The sequence below is a fragment of the Hyperoodon ampullatus genome, assembly GCF_949752795.1.
Source record: "Hyperoodon ampullatus genome assembly, chromosome: 2".
Taxonomy (NCBI): Eukaryota; Metazoa; Chordata; class Mammalia; order Artiodactyla; family Ziphiidae; genus Hyperoodon; species Hyperoodon ampullatus.
Window position 1 is genome coordinate 75971475 of NC_136915.1, and position 21380 is coordinate 75992854.

Consider the following 21380-nt stretch of genomic DNA (forward strand, 5'->3'; position numbering starts at 1 on the left):
CTGAAGAGCACATGATCAACAAGACTTACTTTAGCTATCTACAAGTATGCTTCTTTTATTCTAAAAAATTCTATTTACAAAGTACGTTTACGTTGCATTATAAGACATGTATCAAATGTTAATAAGTCATTTTAGCAATTTTATAAGATGATTCATATCCTTTCAAATATTTTTTGTCATCATTAAAAAATTAAAATGCAGTAAACTGTCATTGCCGCAAAAGAGCACGTGATCTTAAGGGAAGAAACATCTCACTAGAGTTTCCACAAGTTCCTTCTTCTTCTAACTGCAGCTCTGGTGGCAAAGGAGGAGCCCCAGGGTCCCCAGGTCTAGGAAGCGTAGTTGAAGAGAAGGTGGGGTTTTCAGTTCTGCCTACTTCTAGAACAGGCAAATTCAGAGAAGAATCAGTAGAAAAAAAGGGGGCTGTGCTGGATTCTCCTTCTGGATGGTATATGACGGTGGATGCTCTCAGTTTTTCAGAGAAATTACTGTCATCTGAATTTGATCTAGAGAGGTTGTTTGTGGCTCCATCTGGAAAAGGCTCACAGCTGCTACATTTCAGTCCTACAATAAAATTATTCAGATGTAAATGAAAAGTAACTAGAAAACTGAGTCCACACCCATCTTTGAACTTTTAAAAGATTACACAAATTTAAATAGCAGTTTATAAATTGTCATAATCCATTTCACATTTTATCTGCTTTTCTTGACAATCATGAAGCATACTATTATTTACATTTTCTAGATATAGAAATAATCTCAAGGAAGCTAAATGACATGCTACAATTCACATTTAATTTGTGTACTTATACTTAACCATTGAAGGACCTGGAAAAAATAAAGTAGCCCCTAAAATTATTCATAAAATAAGAAATAGCTTTCACAACTAAAAAATATTCTTTAGCACTCCAGCACAAAAAAAATTTACCCCAATTTTAAACTGGGTATATGCTAAAATTCTATGAGTTAATTACTTCCAATTCTTGAATCATGGGGTGTTACAAGTGGAAGGGATTCTACAGGTCATCCGGGATAGCCTCTCACTATTAGAGTTGAGAAGACAGAAGCCTGGAACAGTGAAGTCAGGCCCAACATTCCAGGACTACTTCATGCAAGGGGGACGGCTAGAACCCAGGTCTCCTCTTCACATTAAATAGAGAATGTCCTGGTTCTCAACCTAACAGTTTACTTAAATGACAGAGGTTGTTCTGAACCAAGAATTCTATCATATCCAAAGGGTATAGCCAACAATTAGCCTCAGCGTGGAAAGAATAAACACAAACACAATTTATCTCTCTGTTAGGCTTAGCAAATATTCAACCCAATGGTCTACAGGCACAGAACTTCCTGAGTTGACAGATTTTATGTAAATCCTGCAGAGTCTGTAAAGTACATTTGTACGTCAATTTTTTCCACTAGTTTTTCAACTTCACAATACAGTCAGCATTTCTGTCCCATGAAAGGGAAACTAGTTTCTTAAATATGGCTCAAGGGGAAACTTCATCTGTGTTCCAGCATGGATTTATAGACTGAGTTCCTTAAGGGAAAAGCCCTAAATTACTAATTTCTGTTTCCCTTGCCTAGAACAGCTGGAATAGAGCTGTATCGCATGCACATTTATTTTAAGTGCTCTGTAGAGAGAGACAGAGAAAGATGGGAGTTTGGAGGGAGAGGGGGATTTAAATCGTGCAAACAATTCTACACAGCATTCCAATTTAGTGAGTGTGTGCTGTGGGGTGAGGGTGAAACGGAAGAGGTAAATCTGCTACTCCCTTAATCAATCTCAGTTTTATGCCTCTCTCATTTTGCAACACTGAGTGTGATTCTAGTGTTTAAAGTTACATATAACTTATACAAGATGATTCTTACCAACATAAGCCAACTACTTCATCATGTGATCAACTGGTGGGAGAAAAACTATCAGAGTTTATCAAAGGTAAAATTCTTTACCTATACACTGTTCTTTACGTGTGATATGCATTTTCAGGGGTTACTTTGAACAGATTAATCTTGCATTCTGCTGACTTTAGAAACAAACTCCTGTGTATACTGGGATTTCATTGTAGTTGTTTTCTATAAATGTGTTGTTAACCGAATATAAATACAGAACACTGAGTGATATTTCACTTTTGCAATGTAATGACATCAAATAAGGTAAAAAAATGCAAATCGAATGTAATTCTGAAGGTTGAACTTTTTGAATAAAAGCAAAATGATCACTTCTAGGTTTTTGTTTTGTTTTGCATTCTACTTATAAAAGCATTGTTACATTTAAATGAACTTTTGGATAACTAAGATATCTTACCTTTCAGATGTTCTAGTTTTATATTTCTAAGTTTTAGCACTTCATCTGTAATCTTCTGTATCAGGAAGTTCTGTGTTTTTTCTCGCCGAATAGATTCAACCAGGGTATCTAGTCCTTTGGGGTTTTCTTGTAAGTAGTCTAACAATTTTCCAGCCCTTTTTCTACTTGATGTTCGGCAAGAAATTTCTTCAGTGTCTTCTCTACTGAGTATTTTTTTTGCACGGAGATGATCAAAATGTCTCTCAGCTATGATTTTTTCACAGAGGTATACACGCAAATTTTCTAAAGCCTAAAAGATATAAAAAATGCCTCAATGTATATTTTTTTTAACACCTAAGGAAATCACAAAGGTGACTGATTAGTTAGGAATCTGACTGGTGAGAGAAAACTTCCTGAAGTCAGGAGGCTCAGCCCTACTAAAGGCATGCTATTAAAATGAAGGTCCGGTTAGACAGAAGTAGGTCCCTGACTAGATATTCCTCACTGCTTCTGAACTGCTCTGATTTCATCTTCACATCTATAAACCAAGACCAAACTGTTATGAGGAGGGGGCCAGTCTAATCTAGGGGGCTTGGGTCTGTGGAAATAGGGAGGTCTGCTGAGGGCCTTCAGAGGTAAAGTTGAGAGCAGAGGTTACTGTACATTTTAGTTTCCATTTAGCAAGGAATCCAGGATTAGTCAGGACCAGAGAGAGTAACTCACAGTTTATAACTTTCTCATGTTATTAATTTTCCATCTTTCTAGAGTGAAACAACACACACACACACACACGAGAGAGAGAGAGAGAGAGAGAGAGAGAGAGAGAGAGAGAAAGAAAAAGAAAGAACCTAAACCAAAAGGGACCATACTGGGTCTATCTTTGGAGCCAGTTGGCAAGACTATAGTCTAACTCAGCCTTGGTAGAAGGAAGGTAGAAAGGTATGGGGGGCAAGAAACCTAAAGGAATAGTGGATATTGGAAAAAATTAAAGAAATAAAAAGAAATCACATAAACAGGCCTAGACCTGAGAAGTGCCTAACGAGGCTTAATTAGTCAAAAATCAATGTGGGTCCTAATAAATGGTATTAACAATTTGATGTGAGTGACTGTATTATAGCTCCTCCATTTACTAAATATGCGATCTTGGGTAACTTAACTCCTCTGTGCCTCAGTTTCCTCATCTGAGTGTTATGAGAAATAAATTAACACACATAAAGCACTTGAGAAAGTGCCTGGTACATAGTAAGTGATGAGTAAATATTAGTGATGATGACAATGATGACTAACTTGATTCACATTGACAATGATGAACTAAAGACAATGGAAAATCTTCAAAGTATATGAGAGTATATGGTGGCAGAAAAGTAGGTTAGGTGAAGGGTTCCTACAGTTCTCAGTCCACTGAATTCCCACAAGAAACATTTCACATATCTAAATGCCAAATATGCCAAGTGCTGAGCAGTGGATATGCAAAGATGAACAAGACTTGAAACCTGCATGCAAAGGGCACATGGTCTAGCTGAAGAATACATTATCAACTCAAGCTAAAAATTATGAGACAATGGAATATGACCTGGAAAAAAAGATATAGGTCAAGTACTGGGGAAGCAACCAACTCTGCCTCCAGGACCTGGGAAATTTACAGAGACTACACCTGAGCTAGAGGCATGAAAGGTAGGCAATGAGGGAAATTACATTTCCCTATAGTCAAAACCTCATCAAAGGTTTATAAATAAGAGGCAATAAGAAAACTTTTACAGAGGGTTGGGGGAAAGCAAAAATTGGGGTCAAAGGAGAGCAATCAGAAGACTGCTGCAATATCTTACATATGATAAGCTGAGTGCATGAATTTAAGCTGTGGGGATGAGGAGAGAGAAAAATAGATTTAAAAGATGAACTCCTTGGAAAAACTCATTTGTTGTCATTTCTACCATACGTTGATGATTTCTAAATTTTCCTATGTGATCAAGACTTTCTCCACCTAGAGATCCCAATGGTACTTAAAATTCAACATGTCCAAAACCAAATTTGTTATCTTCCCCTATCGTTTTCCTCTGACATTCTCAACTCACTTGCGAGTACCACCATCCATCCAACCATGCTATCAACCTACAACTCATCCTTGACTTTTCCTCTCTTTCACTCACTTGGCACATTCAATCAGATCGCCCACCCAACAAGTCCTGCCAATCTACCCTGATATTTATCTAAGCTGCCCCTTCACTCCATCCCTATTATTAGCATTGTCCTAGTTCGGGTCCCTACATATTTTGCATCGACTATTAACAAGACACCTAGTTGCACTTCTTCCTTCTCTCCCCATCCCGCTCAAATTCTTCCTTCACACATCTATCAGACCTTCTAATTTTTCAAGAAAAAATGGAAATCTGGAGTGTTACATGAATTCTACCAATATTGAAATGTCGTTAGTTAATTTAAAAAAAATTTAAAACACTGTGTTCCACCTCGACTTAAAGGATAAAGTTTCTCAACCATAGCAGAATAGCAGACAGCTGAAGAGCATGGCTCTGGACTCAGACCAACCTCAGTTCAAATCTTTTTTTTTTTTTTTTTTTTTGCGGTACACGGGCCTCTCACTATTGTGGCCTCTCCCGTTGCGGAGCACAGGCTCCGGACGCGCAGGCTCAGCGGCCATGGCTCACGGGCCCAGCCGCTCCGCAGCATGTGGGATCTTCCCAGAGCGAGGCATGAATCCGTGTCCCCTGCATCGGCAGGCGGACTCTCAACCACTGCGCCACCAGGGAAGCCCCTCAGTTCAAATCTTGAATCGAGAGCTGGGAGAAGTTACTTAACCTCTCTAAGCCTCAGGTCCCTTATTGGTAAAAAAATAATAAATACCTAGCAGGACCTGTAGGAGGACTAAATGGGACAGTGCATATGAAGGCTTGACACAGTAGGTATTCAATAAATAACAGCTACTTGATGATGGCAGGCAGGTGCTTCATAGTATGGATCCTGCCTACCTCTCCAGCTTACTCTATGTTCTGGAACTTTATGTTCTTCCTAAAACTGCTGTTTTCCACTACATTTCTTTAAGTTGTTACCTTTGCCTTGTTTTCTTTTCCCATATCCCTATTCATCCTTTAAAATTCAGGACAGTGGTCATCTCCTTCAGGTAACTTTACTTAAACTCCCCCAAATGAGTACTCTTCTCCTGCCTTTACAGCACCCAGTGTATGCACTTCACTTTTCTATACAACAGGACTCCACTTATATCTCCCAATTCACTCCCAGACATTTTCACTCTGTCCCACTACTCTTCTCAAAGTCACCAAGGGTCTCCTTATCACTAAATCTGATATTTTTCAGTCTTCATCTCACTTCTCAGCAGTGTGAAAACAGGTGACCACTCCCCTCCTGAAATACTCTTTTCTTGTCTTATATGAATACCACGCTCTCCTGGCTTTCTTCCCATCTCTGCGGCCATAACTTCTTATTTTTTAAAACTTTTCTATGGTCTCCCTTTCCCTTCTAGCTCTCAAGTTCCCCAGGTAAACTCACTTAATCCCACACTTTTATTTCTAGCTCAGATCTCTCTTTTGATCTTCCAACTGATAGGTCTAATTGCCGATTTGACATTTCCACTTACTAATCTGATTCCACTCTCTTCCTCAACTCCCACATTCAAACCATCACCAAGTCCTATCATTACTGTTTAAAAAATGCATCTGGAATTCTCCTGTTCCATCCATCTCCACTGCCTGTACCCTGATCCGAATCACCATCATCTCTCAACTATGTAAATTCCAAGGATCTCCTCACTAGTTTCCCTCTTCTCCCTTTTGCTCACCCCAGTCCATATATTAGGCAGAGGGATTTTTAAAAATATAATTCTTCAATAGGTCTCTACTACACTTGGGAAAAAAATCCCACTTTACTACCATCTGTAAGTCCCTTCATAATCTGGCACTAGCCCACCATCCTAACTTCACCTCTACGCACTGTCTGCCTTTTTCCAATTTCCCCAAGATTTTGCCTGCCTTAGATCCTTTGAAAATTCTATTCTGCCTAGAATGCTCTTCCCCAGTTCTGTCATAGCCTTCAGGAACCAGTTTAAAAAATGTAACCTTCCCTGACCATCCTATCTCAAGTAGATTTCCCCTCTTATCTTGTTATTGGCTCAACACCTGTTTGTCTCCTTCATAGTCCTTACCATAATTTGGAATTATACATTTATTTTTTTTCAACCTTAAGAACCCACATGTTAAAAGCAGGCAAGAACCAGGTACATTCTGTTCAACTCTGTATATCCTGCATTTAGCAGAGTGCTAAGTAGATAATGTTTTGGATGAATGTAAAATTCATTGCACTTATTTTGTGATTCGCAATTGTCATTTTAACATGTCCCCCCCAACCCCCCAAGAAGTTGAGCTCTTCTCAAACTAAGATTGTGTCTTAGTTTTTAACTTTTGAACTGTTAGAATCAATGGCAGTATCAGTCTCACAGTGTGTAGTCCATATTTATGAAACTGAACTAAATTCAACAAAAAAGAGGTAAACAACTAGATGGAGCACACAGGGAGAAGAAGTATAGTGAAGAAGTGGGAGCCTGAAAAGAAAAAAAAGAAGTGGGAGTTTCCATGTGGATAAGTGGTCGTACAGTCGGTCCCCTGTATCTGCAGGTTCCGCACCCTCGGATTCAACTAACAGTGGATGGAAAATAAATTCCAGGGGCTCCCCTGGTGGCACAGTGGTTAAGAATCCTCCTGCCAAAGCAGGGGACATGGGTTCGAGCCCTGGCCCGGGAAGATCCCACATGCCGCAGAGCAACTAAGCCCATGCGCCACAACTACTGAGCCTGCGCTCTAGAGCCCACATGCCACAACTACTGAAGCCCGCACGCCTAGAGCCTGTGCTCCCCAACAAGAGAAGCCACTGCATGTGAAGCCCGCGCACTGCAATGAAGAGTAGCCCCCGCTCGCTGCAACTAGAGAAAGCCCGCGTGTAGCAACGAAGACCCAACACCAACACAACCAAAAATAAATAAATAAATAAAATAAATTTAAAAAAAATTCCATAAAGTTCCAAAATGCAAAACTTGAATTTGCTGTGTGGGTCAACTATTTATATAGCATTTACATTGTATTTACAACTATTTACACAGTATTTACATTGTACTAGGTATTATAAGTAATCTAGAGATGATTCAAAGTATATGGGCAGATGTGTGTAGGTTACATGCAAATACTACGCCATTTTATAAAAGGGACTTGAGCATCCATGAAATTTTTTTTTTTTTTGCAGTACACGGGCCTCTCACTGTTGCGGCCTCTCCCGTTGCGGAGCACAGGCTCTGGACACACAGGCCCAGCGGCCATGGCTCATGGGCCCAGCCGCTCCACGGCATGTGGGATTCTCCCGGACTGGGGCACGAACCCATGTCCCCTGCATCGGCAGGCAGACTCTCAACCACTGCGCCACCAGAGAAGCCCGCATCCATTAATTTTGGTATCAGGAGCCAATCCCTATGGATTCATCACGACAGAGAATACAGCAGAAACAGCAAGTGGCTTTGGGGTAAGGATGATAAAAAGTTCAATTTTAGACAAAGTGAGGAATCTGAAGGATATAAAAGTGGATTTCCAGTAGATATTTGGATATAAGCACTTAGAGTTGAGAAAGAAGGAAGTCCAAATATGTGGATGACAATTTTAAAATTCGTAAGGTCATAAACCATTTTGAAAACATCATGAAAAAAATTTCTAAGAAGAAAATGTGCACATATTTTTTTTCATAGATGTCCTGAAACGTGTCCATGATTCCCCAAGGTTATGGATTTCTTATATAGCTGTAAATTGAAATCATGGAGATGGATAATATCAATGAACTGATGGAAAAAAATAAAGGCCTAGAAGCCACCCTTCACATCTGTGTTTATGTACAGGCTTTATATCCTCCCACTTGTAACCTCTCACTACCTGTTTTATCAACTGTAAAATGGGAAAGACAATTATCTGCCTTAGAGGTTGTTGTACAGATTAAATGGGAACGTTGTAAATTGTGTGACACAGTATCTGGAATACAGCAGGCCTAGCTCTTGAAGTTCATGTTTTTACTGGCACAAATCTTGAAAAACACAATACTCATTTATTCTTTATTAGTTATCAATGTCCCAGTCTTAACTCAACTAGAATGTAAGCAGGGGCCTGTCATTTTTTATACCTTTCCAGGCCCAAGAACAGTACTTTCCATACAATAAGTGCTCCACAATTATCTGTTGAAGGAGGAAACTAAGGCACAGTCATAACCAGTCTCCTTTTGCTAATGAGTCATACCAACTGTAATTATGAGTACAGTGTAATAAACCTTACAGGTAAGGGTAAAAGGAAGCACACAAACATTTAAAAAGCTGCTGTCCTGTCCAATTCACAAAGATGATTTTGTATAAGTACTGCAGTGTTAAGCCAGAACACAATTCATGTTCATGTTGTTTTGAATTTGAATTAATATAAAGTATTTTAATGGTACTCATATAAGTCTCACATGGCAAAACAAGTTAACTAAAAGCAAAGGAAAAGAGAAACAAGTCAGACCTCAACAAAGTCATTCTTTACGAATGAATACTAAGATTTGTGCACTTCAGCATACAAGCAGAAGAGCATAATTTAGCTGCTGAATATCTCCAACGTTTACCTGTAAATTAATTCTCCGCTTCATGTATTCATCCCCCGCCCCCCTCCGCGCCCCTTCAATTTAAATACGTGGGCGTTTGCTTACTAGGGGAATTCCGGGTTGTGCTTTCAACAGTCCAGCTTCCCCCAACCCCCTTTGCAAGTTTCACGTATTTGATCCACTGCTTGAGATGCTTTATCTGGTCCAGCTTTTGCTCCAGGTTGAGCCAGCAGCCAAGGCAGTCTGACTCAAGGATGAACTTGAGTCGTCGATACCTAACAACGCAGCTCCAAAGCGCAGCTGGGGTGAAATCACCAGGGGATGGGTGAGCAGTGGGCAAGAAGCTGACTGTAAAGAAACGCTCCACTGAACAAGATTTCAGAAACCCAAGCCCTGCTTTTATTGATTTAAAACGTGGATTAACAAGTCAGCGGGGATCAGATCACTTCCACCAAGGTCCCTCGGATGCAGGGCTCGCCACGGTCCTGCTGTGCTCGGACGTTTCGCTTCTCCGACCGCGGGCTCCTCCTCCGATTCCGACTCGGACTAGGACGCCGGGTTTCCTCGCTGCAGGAATGCAGCACACCGCGCCCCCCACCCCACGCTCCGCCCGCCCCCGGCCCTCGGCGGTGCCCGGGCAAGGTTGTGCTACTCACGTCCTTCTTCACTTCAGTCAGGTCCTCCTCGGTGAGGGACGGCGCAGTGGGCTCCATGGTGAAGGCGGGAGATGGCGCTTCTTCCGGGTCCGGGAGCTCGGGCTGCGCCGCCCCGCCCAGGCTGGGGGCTTCGGCCTCCGGATGAAGGGGCAGAAGGGGAGGCGGAGAGGGTCGGGAGGAAGAGGACTACGCCTTCGAAAACAGATGGACTCGTGGGTCAAACTGTAGCGCTTCCGGCTCTGCCTTTGGGAGCCCTCGGGGCCTACCTAAGCTTCCCGACGCGGAGCTCCGGTACCCGCTCCTTCCCTCTCCAAGAGGCCCAGGCCCAGGCACCGCCCCTCGGTGAGGCCGGGCCTTCGGGAGAGCCCGCCCCGTCTCTGTGGGAGCCAATCGGGGCCAGCCCATGGGCCAACCTTCTCCCCGCCCCCCGGTCGGAGCCTTTCAGGAGTGGCTCCGCCCACAGCCTCCAGGTCATTTGCATGTGGCCGCGGGTTGGCCTCACTGAAAGGAATCGTTTCCCTGGGTGGGGAGCGTAACTGCTCTGCCTGCGGGCTGTCTCCGCCTGCGCCGACAGCTCACAGGCGGAGTCGAGTCTCTGCTTGTCTGTACTTTTGGGTTCCTCCTCTTTTCCCAGACCCTACCCAACGATTTCCTGTTGCTGTGTTTGCCCACTCAAGTTTTAAAATTATTTGGTCTCACGGACACACGCGCACACACACACAAGACGCATATACAGCCTATCAACAATATTAACGAAATTTCTGAAAGAGAAAAACCGCCTACGATCCCACTACTTTACCACCTAATTTAACGTCTGCATTTTTTTGGGTCACTGTTTATTATAAACACATTTCCTTATTTATTCATCCGTGTAATGAAGCTGTGTCTACCTCATGCCTCTCACAGGGCTGCTGTGAGAATTAAATGACATGATATACGTAAGGTTCTTAGAGGTACTGGGCACACAGTACACACCTTACATTACTAAAACATTTATTGAGTCCTTACTAATGTGTTCTAGGCATCTTATTCTGTAACAGTTCTCCCATTTTATCGGGGGAGACTGATGAACAGACCACTATTCTCAGAATGGTATTCTAGCTACTTAACAGAGGTGTATACAAAGTAATGTGGGTGAAAAGCTCAAAACAGAGCCCTGGGCTCAAGATGGTTGTTTGGACAACATGCTAAATAAACTAGAAATAAAGTAGATGGTATTTGAAGCTAGAGTGTAGATAAAAATGACAAGAGGGCCAAAAACAAAACTGGGAGCCCCAACATTTAAGGGAAGAGAAAGCAAAAGAATCAGAAAAGAACAACGTTGCCAAAGCCACACCAACGTGTTTTTGATCGCAACACGGGGGTTCTACTTTTAACATTAACATTACCTCACATGTCTTTTTCCATATTGATACACAGTATTTTTTCTGATTGCTTAACCTTCCATCCTCTTGGTATAACCCAATTTACTTAACTATTTGTTCCTTCATTTCACAAATATTTATTGAATGTCAGCTATGTGCCAGGGACTGTTCTAGGTGCTGGGGAAACAACTGTGAACAAAACAGATAAAAATTCCTTTCCTCCTGGAGTTTAAATTCTAGTATATGGGGGCTTCCCTGATGGCGCAGTGGTTGAGAATCTGCCTGCTAATGCAGGAGACACGGGTTCGAGCCCTGGTCTGGGAATATCCCACATGCCGCGGAACAACTGGGCCCGTGAGCCACAGCTACTGAGCCTGCGCGTCTGGAGCCTGTGCTCCGCAACAAGAGAGGCCGCGATAGTGAGAGGCCCGCGCACCGTGATGAAGAGTGGCCCCCCGCTTGCCACAACTAGAGAAAGCCCTCGCACAGAAACGAAGACCCAACACAGCAAAAATAAATAAATAAATAAATTAATAAACTCCTACCCCCAACATCTTCTTTAAAAAAAAAAAAAAAAAAAAATTCTAGTATATGTGTGTTTGGGCCAGGGCAGACAGACATTTGAAAAATGTTATGTAAATTTTTTATTATGTTAGAAAATAATAAATACTAAGAGAAAATGTAAAACAGGGCAATAGAATGAGGGTGTTTGGAGTAGCAAAATTTTAAATAGGGTGGTTAATGAAGACCTCATTGAGAAAGGGAGATTTGAGTTACTACTTGAAGGAATTGAGGGAATGAGCCATATGGACATATGGAGAAAGAATATTAGAAGGAACAGTCAATGAAAAGGATCCAGTGTGACTGGGAAGGGGATGAGGTCCTTGTGTGCCACTGTAAAAGTTTACTTTGACATTGCTCTGAGTCATATGGGCATACTCTGAGTCAGATGGGAAGCCACTAGAGGGTTCTGAACGGGGGAGTGACATGATCTGGTTTATGATTTGAAAAAGGAGCACTTTCACTGTTGCCTTGAGGGGCAGGAAGATGGAAGAGGGGAGACCCCTTAGGGAGCTATCACCATCATCCAGGTCCCGGGAGGTGTTGGCTCAGAGTCGGGTTGATAACAGTTAGGGTGGTGAGAACATTTTGAAGAGAAGTAGGGAAGTGATTTCATTTCCTTTTCAAAGAATCACTCTGGCTGCGGAGTAGAGAATAGATTGTAGATGTAAGGGTGGAAGCAGAGAGATAGCTGGACGCTACCAGAGTGATCCTGGCAAAGATGAGGGTGATGTGACCAGGCTGGGAGCAGTGGCGAGCACATGGTGGTCTTAAGTTATTCCCAATTTTTCATTATTATAACAAATTTGTCTGTGACTTTTTCATCTCCATATTCCCCAGGGCTTTTTTGTGTTGAATTATCATTTCTTTTGCATAAGTTCTCAGGAGAAGGAGTACAGAGCCCAGTGAAAGGAATATTCTCTGTCTTTTCATGTATATTTCCACAGGTTCTCTCCAAAGTGTTGGTCCGTCCGTATGCAGTGACGAACTGTTTTGCCACAACCATTCCTGCTTTGCTGATGAAGAAGGGGATTCAGAACTTATCAAAGCAAAGGGATTTGAGCAAAGCCAATTCACTACACCCATTTTCATAGGACATAATGAGGTTGCTCTTCTATTGTTCTTTTTAATTTATTTATTTATCTTAAAAAATTATTTATTTTTGGCTGTGTTGGGTCTCCGTTGCTGCACGTGGGCTTTCTCTCGTTGCAGCGAGCGGGGGCTACTCTTCCTTGCGGTGCGCGGGCTTCTCGCTGCTGTGGCTTCTCTTGTTGTGGAGCACAGGCTCTAGGCCCGCGGGCTTCAGTAGTTGCGGCACTCGGGCTCAGTAGTTGTGGCTCACGGGCTCTAGAGCACAGGCTCAGTAGTTGTGGGACACGGGCTTAGTTGCTCCGCGGCACGTGGGATCTTCCCGGACCAGGGCTCAAACCCGTGTCCCCTCCATTGGCAGGCGGATTCTTTTTTTTTTTTTTTTTGCGGTACACGGGCCTCTCACTGTTGTGGCCTCTCCCGTTGCGGAGCACAGGCTCCGGACACGCAGGCTCAGCGGCCATAGCTCACGGGCCCAGCCACTCCGCGGCATGTGGGATCTTCCCGGACCGGGGCACGAACCCGTGTCCCCTGCATCGGCAGGTGGATTCTCAACCACTGCGCCACCAGGGAAGCCCCAGGCGGATTCTTAACCACTGCAGCACCAGGGAAGTCCTCTATTGTTCTTTTTTAAACAAAATATTTCAAACACACTAAACTATAAAGAATAATGTTACAAACACCCTGTGTTCATTACCAAGATTTAACAAGGATTGATATTTTGCCACATTTGCATCTATTATGGCTTTTGATTGCCAAATATTAGTGGCAGACATCTTTGATTCTTGAACCTTCTTTCATGACCCTTACTATGCATCTGACTCTTTCCTTATTGTTGACCATTATTTCAATTCTGACACCTCCAGCTTTCTTCCATCTTCCTTATTCATTCCCTTATTCATTATTTAACAAAAACTTAAGTGTCTGCTGTGTGTCAGAGGTGGGAGTTATGAAATGAGGATCAGGGGTGGGGTGGGAATAAGTGAGAAGTTTAGAAAGTTTTAAAAGCTGAAAGGTTAATATTTTGTTTTTGAGGCCGTGTCTCAATGTTCCCAAGTCACATAGTCTGTGTCAAAGCAGCCACATCTGAAGGTCATGCGCCTAATCACAGAGCTAGTTCACATCAGGCCTTGCCATTCCTAGTCCTGCTTGCTTTCTAGTGCATCATACTTCTTTCATAAGCAAACTCTTTCCCATTTCTCTGCTAAATCACAGGATCAGACATAATGAGGTTCGGGCATATATGCAAGAAAATCGCTCTGCTCATTCTCTACCTTGCAATAATTCTACCTCTTCCCCACCCCCTCCATCCCCACCTTGACTTCTAGGCTCACCATCTGCCTCTTACTGTGACATACAAGGCATCTGATAAACGTACTATGAAGGATACAGTTTGGGTGCCACAAACATAAGGCAGTATATCATAGTGGTTACAAATGAGGATGTTAGGTGTCTGACAGGCTGAGACTGGTATATTAGTTTCCTAGGGTGGCCGTGATAAATTACCACAAACGGGGGCATAAAACAACAGAAATTTATTCTCTCACAGTTCTAGAGGCTAGAAGTCCAAAACTGGTAGGGCCATCCAAGCTCCCTCTGAAGGCCCTAGGGAAGACTTGCTCCTGACCTCTTCCTAGCTTCTGGTGGTTGCTGGCCATCCTTGGAATTTCTTGGCTGTGGCCGTATAACTCCAGTCTCTGTCTCCATCTTGACATGGCTTTCTCTGTTTTCTTCCTATGTCTCTATCTCCAAATGTCCTTCTTCTTATAAGGACAGTAATCATTGGGTTTAGGGCCCACTCTAAGCCAGGATGATCTTAACTTGATTACCTTTGTAAAGACACTGTTTTCGTTTGGTAGTGTATATATGTCCATGCCACCCTCTCACTTTGTCACAGCTTACCCTTCAGCATAGCACAGGGAGATCAGCTAGGTGGTTTGTGACCACCTAGAGGGGTGGGATAGGGAGGGTGGGAGGGAGGGAGATGCAAGAGGGAAGAGATATGGGAACATATGTATATGTATAACTGCTTCACTTTGTTATAAAGCAGAAACTAACACACCATTGTAAAGCAATTATACTCTAATAAAGATGTTTAAAAAAAAAAGACACTTTTCAAATAAGGTCATATTCTGAGGTTCCAGTGGACATTTGACAAGATGCTATTCAACTCAGTACAGCTGAATTCTAGATTTGCCAATTATTAGCTATATGAGCTGGGAACAATCAGTAAGCATTCCATAAAGATAGTTGTTATAGGAATGCAGAGGGAGGGAAGAGGAAACCATTTCTGACCGATGAGACAACATGAAAGAGGTGCATTTAAACTGGGCCAGAGGATTTTAGTAGGTGAAGTTTAACTGCTGTTTAATTATTTATTCCAACACTTCCTGCCAGACACCAGGTACTGTGTTGAACAACGAATTCTATTTCAAGTAATCTGAATTATAAATTTCCTGGAAATAGTTGGAGGAGAAAATTGGACAGTTCTGTGCCAGACACTCCTGGGTTTTAACAGCAAGGTGATATGTGGTAGAGTTTAGATGTTTTAACTCAGGAGTTTTGTGAAGATTCCAGGAGGTCCTGCCCCCAGGAGTGGCTCACAATCTAGGAAGGAAGGACCAGGAGGGTATAGAGTGGTGAGCACGGACCTGAGCAGATCCTCTGAGGACATTCGCAAGTGCATCCCAAGACTGAGACATTGCTGGGGCTGATGAGGGAACCGGAGAGAAGGGATCATTCCCTCTGCCTTCCCCCAGAAGGGTGATTGATTAGGAGAATAAGGACAGGCATTTGGTATTAGAGCCCTGCATATTTATGGGATGAACTACCTTGGATCTAATCGAGGGGCGGTGATGTCCCATACACCAGCAAGGAGATCTTGAGAAAAGAGCTAGATCTCCTAGTCATACAACTGCCTGGGAAGAAACAATCACTAGCAAATTATTTCACACCCATTCTGAGCCAAGCACCCCACCTCTGCTGTTACAATTTAATCTCTCTAACAGTCCTTCCAGGTAGGCTTTATTATCCTCAATTTACAGGTGAGAAATCTGAGGCTTAGATAATATGTTTTGCCCAAGCCCACTCCTCTACCAAATAGCAGAATCAGGATTCCAACTCAGCTCTCTGATAACAGGGCCAAGTGTTCTTAATTACTAGCTGTAGACTGAGGTAATTGCTTTAGGACATAGTGATTCAGAGGAGCTAGAAGATACTCAAACATTCCCGGGGGCAAGGCAAGGTCTGTTCTCTGTGTCTGAGGTAGGAGAAAGAAAAGTCAGCAAACTTATCATGGGATTTTTTTAAAAAATAAATAAATTTATTTATTTATTTTTGGCTGCGTTGGGTCTTTGCTGCTACGCTCGGGCTTTTCTCTAGTTGCGGTGAGGGGGGCTACTCTTCGTTGTGTTGCACGGGCTTCTCATTGGGGTAGTTTCTCTCGTTGCAGAGCACGGGCTCTAGGTGTGTGGGCTTCAGTAGTTGCAGCATGCGGACTCAGCAGTTGCGGTGCACGGGCTTAGTTGCTTTGCGGCATGTGGGATCTTCCCGGACCAGGGCTCGAACCCTTGTCCCCTGCATTGGCAGGCGGATTCTTAACCACTTCGCCACCAGGGAAGTCCCTATCATGGGATTTTTAAACTCCCCAAATGCAAAGGAGAACACCCAAAGACTGGCAGGAAGGGAGCTCTCGAGCTCTTGACGGACCCTGAATGGCAGCCTTATAAGAGCGGCCTGCCGTGGGGAAGGCCACGGAATGCACCCACTGTTCCAGGCCTAGGGATGTCATTGATGGAGCAGGGTCTGAAAGGTAGCTACAGCATAACTGCATAAGGGCAGCCAAAAGTCAGGAACATAGTAAGAGGACTTCATAGTCTATGGTGAGTTTCTGCAAATGTACTGTCCTCTGCTGAATGAAGAGACGGTAACTAGACAGCTTCACACGAGTTCATAGGTTCGTGGTTCTGTCAGTTGGTACCTCAAGGTATAGAAGGAAACTCGCGAATGAGAACGCCTCATCCTGCTGATGATGCATGAGGCATTGTGTACAACAGTGGCGATGCTGGAAACCAGGAATGGCTCAATAATGCAAGCGACAGAAGGAGGAAGAAGGTGGTCCTGCAAACTGTGGGTTGGATTCCAACGCAGGCATAATTCTGGGAAGGATCTTTAATGGAGTAGCTCACGCATGTCTAGAGTGGAAGGGTGGGGATGACCACTGAGAGGCACCATAGCCTCCCTCAAAATCAGTCACTTAACCTGAGCCATGGTTAGAATCAGTGGTTCTTGGTCTGGGATGCTTATTAGAATCACATGGGTGCTAAAGTCCCACTGCAAACCAATTTTAAAGCCTCAGTAGTGGTAGGGTTTTTTTTTTTTTCTTCTAACAGTTTCAGTGAGATATAATTCACATACCACACAATTCATCTAAAGTATACAATTCAGTGCTTTTTAGTATATTCACAGAATTGTGTAACCATCACCACAATCAATTTTAGAATATTTCATCACTCTTGAATGAAATCTGAGCCCTTTAGCCTTCATCCCTACTCCTCCCATCTTTCCTAGCCCTAGGCAAACATTCATTTACTTTCTGTCTCTATAGATTTGCCTATTCTGGACATTTAATAGAAATGGAATGATACATGACCTTTTGTGTCTGGCTTCTTTCACTTAGCATAATGTTTTCAAGGTTCATCCACATTGTAGCAGGAATCAGTGGTTCGTTCCTTTTTATGGCTGAATAAATATTCCGTTGTATGAATATGCCACACTTTATTTATGGATTCATAAATTGGTGAACATTTGGATTATTTCTACTTTTTGGCTATTATAAATAATGCTGTTATTTTGAATATTTGTGTACAAGGTATTGTGTGAATGTGTGCTTTCATTTCTCCTGAGCATAGACCTAGGAGTGGAATTACTGGGTTACATGGTAACCCTATGTTTGTTTGTTTTTTAAGAATTTTATTTATTTATTTATTTATTTATTTTTGGCTGCATTGGTTGGGTCTTTGTTGCTGCGCTCGGGCTTTCTCTAGTTGCGGTGAGCGGGAGCTAGTCTTCATTGTGGCACGCGGGCTTCTCATTGCGGTGGCTTCTCATTGCGGTGGCTTCTCTTGCTGCGGAGCACAGGCTCTAGGCGCGTGGGCTTCAGCAGTTGCAGCACGTAGGCTCGGTAGTTGTGGCTCGCGGTCTCTAGAGCACAGGCTCAGTAGCTGTGGAGCATGGGCTTAGTTGCTCCATGGCATATGGGATCTTCCTGGACCAGGGCTCGAACCCGTGTCCCCTGCATTGGCAGGCGGATTCTTAACCACTGTGCCACCAGGGAAGGCCCAGTAACCCTATGTTTAACCTTTTGAGGAGCAGTGGTGGTTTTGAAAGCTTTCTCGTTGATTGTAATGAGATCATTAGAATCACAGTCAGGGTTGAGAACCAGTGATACTGACAGAATGGTGAATCACAGGACACATGTTGACTGTTTCAGGGAGACATTTGCAGCTTTAGGGAGACATTTCTAATCCCTTAGGATCAGTGTAGAAGAGTGAGGATGGTTCATAGATGGTTTTCCAGCTATACCCAAGATGCTAGTGATTGCTGTTGACATGCAGGGAAATATGCCTTAGCTCCCTGTTCTCAAATCTATTCAGTTCAACATTTATACTAATGACCTCAGGATGAATATCTGGAGCGGGAGTTTTCAAACTTTTTTTCTAACTGTACAACCCTTTCTCCCAATGAAATCCTCTGTAGAAGCTTAAAAAAAAAAAAAAAAAAAGGGAAGCTGTTCTTGGGACCACTGAGGAATGGCCAGATTCTCAGGGCCTGGTCTCCTGACCCTGTAGAAGCTTCCTCTCTCACTTGCTCACCCAGGGCTTTATAGAGTATAGTTTGAAAACCAGTGATCCAGAAGGTACTTTTTTTTTTTTTTGCGGTACGCAGGCTTCTCACTGTTGTGGCCTCTCTTGTTGTGGAGCACAGGCTCCGGACTCGCAGGCTCAGCGGCCATGGCTCACAGGCCCAGCCGCTCTGCGGCATGTGGGATCTTCCCGGACTGGGGCACAAACCCGTGTCCCCTGCATCGGCAGGCAGACTCTCAACCACTGCGCCACCAGGGAAGCCCATGAAATACTTTTAATAACAGACTCAGGGTCAAGATGAACTCTAACAGGAATCAGTATAAAGGTAAACAAAACAAAACAAAAAGTGAACTCCTCTGAAGTGGGTTGTATTGAGAAGTAAAAGGTTTTCTTTCCTGCAAGGTATTCAAAATATCCCAGACAACTTTTTCTATGAGTGAATTCAAAAACCGGAAGGTGAGGTGGTTGGCCTAAGTGATTTTGACAGTGCTCCCAACTCTAAGCCTCTGGAAGACCGTGGTGTTCATACTGGCAGAGTCACCTGTACCTGGAGGGTCTCTGCTGGGCAGAGGAAGGGTCTTGGCCTGCAGGATAAAAAGTTGTTGTTTTTCTCCTTTATCTTTCCCTTAATTTTCCTAATCCACCTCCACTGGGGTTTTGCTTTGAAAAGAGCTGGCATTATACTCCAATAAAGATGTTAAAAAAAAAAGAGAGAAAAGAGCTGGCTGTGATAGCAGGGCATATCAGATCTACTATTTTTATTGTTTAAAATTTAATCATTATTATTCAGTTAGATTGTAACTTCAATAAAGCCAGCACATTAGTTACTTTTTCAATGCTGCTCCTGGAACAGTGCCTGGCCTATAGTATGTGCTATGGAATGAATGTTTGTGAATCCTCCAGAATTCATATGTTGAAATCCTAGCCCTCAATGTGACCATATTAGGTGGGGCCTTTGGGATGTGATAAGGTCATGAGGGTGGAGCCCTATGAATGGGATGAGTGCCCTTATGACAGAGACGGCCAAGAGCTCTCTTGCTCTTTCTGCCAAGGGAAGATACAACGAGAAGTCAGCAGGCTGCCACCTGGAAGGGCTCTCTCTGTGACCATGTTGGCACCCTGATCACAGACTTATAGCTCTAGAACTGGGAGAAATAAAGTTCTGTTTTTCATATGCCATGCAGTCTATGGTAATTTGTTATAACAGCCAAAGGACTAAGACACTAGGTGTACAATAAACACATGTTGAATGACTGATGAAATAAAAGCTATTCGACATGCATAAAAGTTCAGTTATGCAAAATGAATATGTTCTAGAGATCTGCTGTACAACATTGTGCCTGTGGCTAACAATACTGTATTGTACACCTAAAATTTTATTAAGAGGATAGATCTCACGTTAAGTGTTCTTACCACAATAAAATAAAAAATAAATAATAAAATATTCTTAACGTCTTCATGTCAGCATGCTTTTCCCATTACCCCCATCCAGTTCTGCAGCTCCCCCCTCAGCAGCCATTCTCCCTTCTGTAACACACCAGGCCGCAGCTCAAGGAGAAGTCAGTGCTCTGTAACTCTTCCCGGCCTTAGCTCTACGCACTTGCCCCATCCCAACCCCTCCTCTCCTCCATCCTGACCTCCATCCTTGTGCTTTCTGACTCACACCTCATTCTCTGGTTTTCAGCCTTACTTCCCTTGGGCTTGAATCATTCCTTTACCATTTACTTTTCAAGTTCAGGCAAGTTTCCTAATTGCTCTGTTCCCCAGGTTTCTCATCCACCCAGGAAAAAAGCTTAAATATTGTATGTAAAGGGAAGAGAAGTAAAGGTGGAATGTTGGGAAATACTACCATAAAAAGAATAAGAAAAAGTGACATCTGATCTGAGACTGATTGAATGCACATAAAGTGCTTAGTTTCTTGCATACACCACACAGGCAGTAAATATTAGCAATTATCACTTCCATTATTCTTGAGACTTACCGTCATTATTAGCTCATGCTTCAGATCTGATGCTTGTCAGCACCTTCTTCTTTACGCGGGCCCCTCACTGCTGTGGCCTCTCCTGTTGCGGAGCACAGGCTGCGGACGCGCAGGCTCAGTGGCCATGGCTCACGAGCCCAGCCGCTCTGTGGCATGTGGAATCTTCCTGGACCAGGACACGAACCCGCGTCCCCTGCATCGGCAGGCGGACTCTCAACCACTGCGCCACCAGGGAAGCCCAACACCTTCTTCTTGATGATGACCTTGACTCCTCTGGGCCACAAGGCAGTTTCTCCCCTCCACTGTGCTGCCCCGAGGAATCCCAGGCCCCAGGCCACTACCCTACGGCTGGTTCCCTCTGGGCAGTGCCCACACATTGCTGACCTACCCTTCGAGCAGAAACAAACCTCGCTATTGCTAAAGAGTAGTTGTTGATTCTGTGTTTCTGATCGGGTGTCGTCAGTCATGTTAAGCTGCTGAATGTGAGGATTCACTCACAGCCCTTTAACATCCAAGCAGTGTTGTGCTTTAAACTGCTTGGTGCCAGCTCGAAAATCCCCAAGCCCACCACTTGTGATTACCTGGGTTGCTGTCAAAATCAGTTTAGCTCTATCAGCCACCTGCAATTTCTTAGAATCTTTGCTGTTTATTTCAACTCTGGGTAGTTCCTACAGTAGTGAAAAGTGTGTCAAACCTTTAAAAATAGGAATAGCATTTTGCTCTTGTTTCAAGAGAAAAGATGATTCCATTGTACTGTTTCTAGGTATGATTCTATTGACAAATGAGGCTGCATCTCTCAGTGTGTATATTATCAGGGCATCTTTGGTAAGCAAATGACCAATTTCAGGACGTTTATTTTAGGAAAAAGGCAGTGACAGGTTGGATTTGTATCTTAGGGAACAATCCCTTGGGCAGCAAGCTGGGGTGAGGGGGTAGGGGGAGGATAGA

General features: G+C 43.2%; 1 protein-coding gene across 2 annotated transcripts; it reads right to left on the bottom strand.

Annotated features, from left to right (window-relative positions):
* Window positions 1-208: 208 nt before the first annotated feature.
* BCL10 (BCL10 immune signaling adaptor) lies at window positions 209-9630 on the bottom strand (the record flags this gene model as incomplete). 2 transcript variants are annotated; one of them, XM_079696489.1, is made up of 3 exons in its annotated part: window positions 209-531; window positions 2306-2594; window positions 9574-9630. In XM_079696489.1, the coding sequence occupies 3 exons, from the start codon at window positions 9628-9630 to the stop codon at window positions 209-211; spliced, it is 669 nt and encodes a 222-aa protein (XP_079552615.1). The 2 variants fall into 2 exon arrangements, with proteins under 2 accessions (XP_079552615.1, XP_079552614.1); XM_079696488.1 differs by having other exon boundaries at window positions 209-564.
* Window positions 9631-21380: the final 11750 nt, after the last annotated feature.